Here is a 6,000-nt window from a genome sequence, read left to right on the forward strand (position 1 = left end):
ATAGGTATACCAGGTTTGACACGAAAGAAGAAGAGGATCTCTCCAGGTTGGCCCAACAGAGGGATAGAAATGGGAAGGATGTGCAACAGAGTAGGTTGATTAATGATATAGATGAAAATGTGCTCATTCCCATTTTTAAGAACAAAGGTGATTTGCAGAACTGGGAACGATAGGAATAAAGTTGATGAGCCACACAATGAAGTTATGGGAAAGAGTAGTGGAGGCTAAACTGAGGACAGAAGTAAATATCTGCGAGCAACAGTATGGGTTCATGCCTAAAAAGAGTACCACACATGCATTATTTGCCTTGACAATGCTGGTGGAAAGGTACAGAGGTCAAAAGGGGTTACATTGTCTTTGTGGCTCTCGAGAAAGCCTATGAGAGAGTACCAAGAGAGGAACTGTGGTACAGCATGCATAAGTCTATTGTGGCAGAGAAATACGTAAAAATAGTACAGGACATGTGTGTGGGCAGCAGAACAGTGGTGAGGTGTGGTGGAGGTGGGATTGCATCAGGGATCAGCTCTGAGCTCCTTCCTGTTTGCAGGTGAGGTTAGACTAGAATTCCCTTGGACCATGATGTTTGCAGATGGCATTGTGATTTTCAATGAAAGCAGGGAGTAGGTGGAGGAAGAATTAAAAAGAAACAGAATATATGTGCGTGAATGAGAGGTGTGGAGGGAGAAGAGTGAGGCCCCAGGTAGAAGAGATAGTGAGGGTGGACGACTTCAAATACTTGGGGTCAACAATCCAGAGCAATGGTGTGTGTGGTAAGGAAGTGAAGAAACGGGTCCAAGCAGGTTAGAAAAGCTCGCGGAAGGTCTCCGGTCTGTTATTTGACAGAAGATTCTCTGCTAGGATGAAGGGCAAAGTTTCTAAAACAGTGGTGAGGCCAGCCATGATGTACAGATTAGGGACGGTGGCACTGAAGAGACAACAGGAAACTGAGCTAGAGGTAGCAGAAATGAAGATGTACAGGTTGTCTCTAGGAGTGAGCAGGTTGGACAGAATTAGAAATGAGGTCATTAGAGGGACAGCCAAAGTTGGAGGTTTTGAAGAGAAGGTTCGAGAGAGTAGACTTCGATGGTCCAGAGGCGAGAGAAGGGTGCTGAGGATGGAGCGCTCAGCCAAAAGTTTGTGAGAAAGACCAAAGAGAATGTTGATGGATGTTGTGAAGGAAGACATCGAGGACAGTTGGTGTTCGAGAGGAGGCAGGAATTAGGCTTAGATGGAAAAATATTACACGCTGTGGCGACCCCTAACGGGACAAGCTGAAGAGAAAAGAAGATCATGATCAACTAATAGATTTTTTTATATCCTTCAGTATTCTAATTGTTCATTTTGTGATTCCATAACCTCAGCAGATCGGTGCATTAAGAGTCTCAACTGTTAAATGTGCATTAGTTGCATGGGTTGACAAAATGACTTTGATGAGGACACCTGAGGTGAAAATGCAGAATATAATTTCCTGAACCATGCCCAAGTCAAATATTATGTACTGCTTGGTTGAAACTAAAGTGAAGGTTAGGGATAGCTGAATAACAATACCAGATTGTAGTATCTGGGCCAATACCAGACACCGTTTAAGACATCAGGTATTGGTGAAAACTGCCAAAACCATTCCCCGATATTTCAGGCAAAAAAACTATTACATAGACAAGTCCTCCTTGCCAGTGTTTGGCACTAACAGTGCGAAAGTTCGACACCAGTAAATTATCATGTGCATCAGAAACAAAGGTTTTTGGTCACAATTACGTGTCAGTGTTCATTTTTAACTTTTGTGTATCAGTAGGACAAATGGTATTGATACTCAAAAAAGAGCAAATATTACTGGTATTGGTGTGTAAAAAAAAAAAAAAAAAAAGTTGTATCGAACATCCCCTTGTAAGACCTCAAGTTTAGATTTTTTCCTGATTGGTTACAAGGAAGTTTCTACATTTTTTAGGTGAGTCAGTTATTTAAATAATCAATTAGTTAAGTTTGATTGAGGTGCCGCATCATTAGAGCAGACAAAACAACTTCAGGCAATTTTATCTGCACTTAGATAATTAATACCTTAAATTTATTTCTTGTTAAAATTATAAATCCACTCATAAATGCAGTTTAAACCTCGAACATTTTCTCTTTATCTATTTACAGGACCACACTTCAATCCCAGTGCAATCCATAATTTCTATGACAACATTGGATTCATTGGTCCTGTACCATCAAAACCGAAAAGTACTTTAACAATTGGTAAGTTTAGGAGGATTGCTTGGTCTGCCTACCTAGTTTAAAATGTTTTATATAAAGTACTTGTTTACGATTGACTGATACAATGATCAAAAATTGTAACACTCATACCTCCCTGAGATTGTCAATGAAAATTGATTCTCAATAGTTTTGTAAAGTCTGAATTTAGTTTTTGAGACATACAGGTATAAAGTGGTTAGTTCATATGCTAAAGCAAGTCTACGTTATCACGCTGTGCAAAGATCTTAGCACTGTCATATTGTTGAGCAGTCTCCTATCTTGATGTTGGCACTATCAATCCATCTTTCCATTTTCTATACAGCTTATCCTCACTTTTGTCACAGGTGAGCTGGAGGATATCCCTGCTGATTCTGGGCAAAAGGCGCAGCATATATCCTGAATCGGCCAAATGCCAATCACAGGGCAGATATAAACAAACAAGCACTTACAGTCACATCTACAAGCAATTTAGAGTTTTCACTTAACCTAAAATATAAGAGGCTGGCGTGGTGGCGCAGTTCTAAGGATCCGGGTTTAATCAGGGCCCCGCCTGTGTGGAGCTTGCATGTTCTCCTCGTGCTTGTGTGGGTTTCCACCAGGCACTCTGGTTTCCTTCCACATCCCAAAAAAAGCAACATTAATTGGTCACTCTAAATTGCCCATAGGCGTGATTGTGAGTGCAACTGTCACTGTTTCCATGTGCCTTGTAATTGGCTGGCGACCAGTTGCAGGTGTACCCTGCCTCCTGCCCAATGACAGCTGGTATTGGCTCCAGCACCCCCGTGACCTTTGTGAGGATAAGCAGCTAAGAAATGGAAAAAAACTACTGTAAACAAAAAATTTACTGTAAATGAGAAAAAACATTCTTTGAATAAAAAACATGTTGTAAATGAAAGAACAACCTTTAAACAAAAAACAAAACGAAAAAACATCCTATAAATGGTAATATATATATGTATATATAATGAAAAAAAAATCTTAATTTCACAACACAGATTTTACTTAATGGGTATTTGCGGGAATGTAACCCCCGTGTTAAATGAAGGAACCTGTACTCCTTTTTTATTTTTAACAGTGTAATTTGTAATTGTGAGCAACTCCATTTTCAAACACTGCTGACCAGTTTGATGGTGTGTCATAAAACGAGAGCATGATCCCAAACTTTGGCGAGTCCACTGTCCAGATGAAGTGCACTCATGCTGTCTTCCTCTCCATTGCAGACAGTAAGAGTGTGGCAGAGCAGGAGGAAGACGAGGGGACGCAGTGGAGCTGCACCGGCTGCACTTTCCTCAACCACCCGGCCCTCAACCGCTGTGAAGAGTGTGACCTCCTTCGGGACTTCTGAGCCAGAGAGGCTGTGATGCGCCCCTCTATCTGCTTTCTACCACGCTTGAATTAGGGGGAGGGGGGATTTAGGCTATGTGATTCTTTTCCTATGACATCCCTAATGGGGTGTAATCATGGAGCCTCTTTCCTCCCTTTGTTTTTGCTGAATGCTGTCCTCCTGAAGGTTTGACTGGATACTGTTTACAGCTTGTGTTTCTTCCATAATTAAGGCAGGCACAGTTGGATAATACCTCACGTTAGACACTCAAGATTGTGTGGGGTCCTTTTTTTTCCGCTCAACTTCGACCCTCCCTCCGGGAGTGGGGGGGTTACCTCGCTGCTCCCACTTCCAGTATTACAATTGCCTCCCCTCGCAATGTCACATGTACACAACACAAGTGCCAACGTGCCTTTTGCAGTTTTTTCTCCTGCAGTGGTTCGTTGAGGGGATTTGGGAATGTTGGGCCGCTGCTCTCTATCTGAAGGGAAAACTAGGACTACTCCTCATAGACTTGGTTTGCTGTTTCTAGAGGATGTTAAAGGGGAAGCTGGCAGCACCACTGCCTTTGAAATGTGCCTCACACCCTGGCCCCTTTTTCCAATCTCGCTTCGTTTTGACTTAAAAAATGAAAAATTGCATGCTTCGTGTACAGAAAGTCCCTTTTTACTGTACATAAGTTCAGAATGTGCCTTCTTCCTCACACTATGAATTGTGTATTTCCTGTAAGTATAGCTTTATAGACATTTTTAGTTTTCCCTCTTATTAAACCAGTAAGTGAAACGACCCCCCCTTACCCTCCTCCTTTGTAAGCTTCTTAGTTGAGTTCTGCAGGAGCAGGAGAGAAAGTAAATAAAATCTCGCAGTCATCACAAAGCTCCACGTGCTGTCGCTCGTGTCACTGTTTGCTGTTCTGTGGACCATTTGCAGAGGAAGCAAAGCAGGATTTTTTTTTCCCCAGGACACCAAAAATGCCAGAAATAATTACAATCTGCCTTTTTTTTATCTGACAACTGGAATGTAGGTTTAATATTTTGGGGACAGCAGGACCTCGATGCAAAAAGACATTTCCAGTCCAATCTTCAACACCTGAGTGCTCCTCCAAGTGCTGAGGAAAAGATCCTATTTGTTATTGTGCGTCCATTGTTCTTCAAAAAAAAAGTTTCCTTTTTTCTTTGTGGTACTGAGGTTCATCGTGAATATGTCTAAAGGGTCCTTAATAAAGGTCAGAATTTTTACTTTGAGTGAATCTAAAAATAAGCACAATTTCACTACTTTTTGGTTCATCTTTTATTGGTGAGGGTGCTTAGACCTAAGGACCTTAATTTGGAGTTTTTAATTTTCAGTTTTTTCCCCAACTCGTTTAAAAAGGAAATAGATTTGCATTTGTTCCTTGAGAATTATTTTACAAACAAATTTTAAATCCATCAAAAGTCAGAAAATGAAAAAAAATCTCTGAAAGATTTGATGTGAAACGTTTGTCTTTTTTTGCAGGCCAAAAAAAATTCAGCTTGATCTGGAACTTTTTTGAAGAGGTATTTTATTTGGGATTTATCAAATGGAGAAAAACAATTCAATATCTTTGTTTTTATCTGGGAAAACTCTCTGTATCAGATAAGTTATTTGTTTAAAGAAAATAAAATAAAATCAATAGATTTTGGGGAAAGAGCGTGGGTATGATTGTGTCCTGTTCTGTCCACTATGTGGCAGTAAATGGTTTGATTTCAAGGCGTTACATCAATGTATTGTTGCCTATTTTCAATTACAGTAGTTTCAAAAGCTTGTCAAGCATTCATCCTCAAGATGATTATCTGTCAACTATTTGTGACCATCTAATAATTGAATTAATAGTTTTTGAAGGGATGGTAGAACAATGCTCTTCAAAAACTACTACTATTACTACTGCTTCACATACAAGTTAAATGTGTAAGAGTGGAAATTACATTTATATACAGGTATATATCAAATAAGAATAGGCTCAAAGTTTAATTTAGGTAGTTCATTTCAAAAACTGAAATTCAGCGAGATGCACTGCATGTCGAAATATTTCATGATTTTGTGTGTGACATACTGTACATAAATGCAATACTGAACTTTTTTTTGCCCACATTTTTCGTGAGCTGGACTCAAAAGATCTAAAACTTTTTCTCCACACTTAGAAGGCAGTTTCAAGCATTCTTCACAAATCTGTTTGAATTTACATTAGTGGGCATTTATCCCTTGTCGAGATAATCCAGCCCAACTCACGGCTGTGGCATATTAAAATGCTGATTAGACGACATGATTATTGCACAGATGTGCCAAAGGCTGACCACAATAAAAGGCAACTCTGAAATGTGCAGTATTATCACACAGTACAATGCCACATGTGTTGCAAGTTCAGGGAGAGTGTGCCGTTGCTATGCTCACTGCAGTAATATTCACCAGAGCGCACGCTCTCGCTC

The 6,000-nt window shown here is 40.1% G+C and overlaps 1 protein-coding gene across 4 annotated transcripts in view; it reads left to right on the plus strand.

Moving 5' to 3' along the window:
- Positions 1-5,241, plus strand: part of tab2 (TGF-beta activated kinase 1 (MAP3K7) binding protein 2) — an 88,307-nt gene extending 83,066 nt beyond the window's left edge. For 2 of the 4 annotated variants that reach the window (XM_061812656.1, XM_061812657.1), the window contains 2 exons: positions 2,140-2,235; positions 3,453-5,240. In XM_061812656.1, coding sequence (XP_061668640.1) covers positions 2,140-2,235; positions 3,453-3,577 — 221 coding nt within the window. In that variant the 3' untranslated portion in view covers positions 3,578-5,240. Of the gene's footprint in view, positions 1-2,139; positions 2,236-3,452 lie in introns of all 4 variants that reach the window. The other 2 variants (XM_061812659.1, XM_061812658.1) reach the window with 2 other exon arrangements.
- The last annotated feature ends 759 nt before the right edge of the window (positions 5,242-6,000 follow it).

The sequence above is a fragment of the Syngnathoides biaculeatus genome, chromosome 23 (assembly GCF_019802595.1).
Source record: "Syngnathoides biaculeatus isolate LvHL_M chromosome 23, ASM1980259v1, whole genome shotgun sequence".
NCBI lineage: Eukaryota > Metazoa > Chordata > Actinopteri > Syngnathiformes > Syngnathidae > Syngnathoides > Syngnathoides biaculeatus.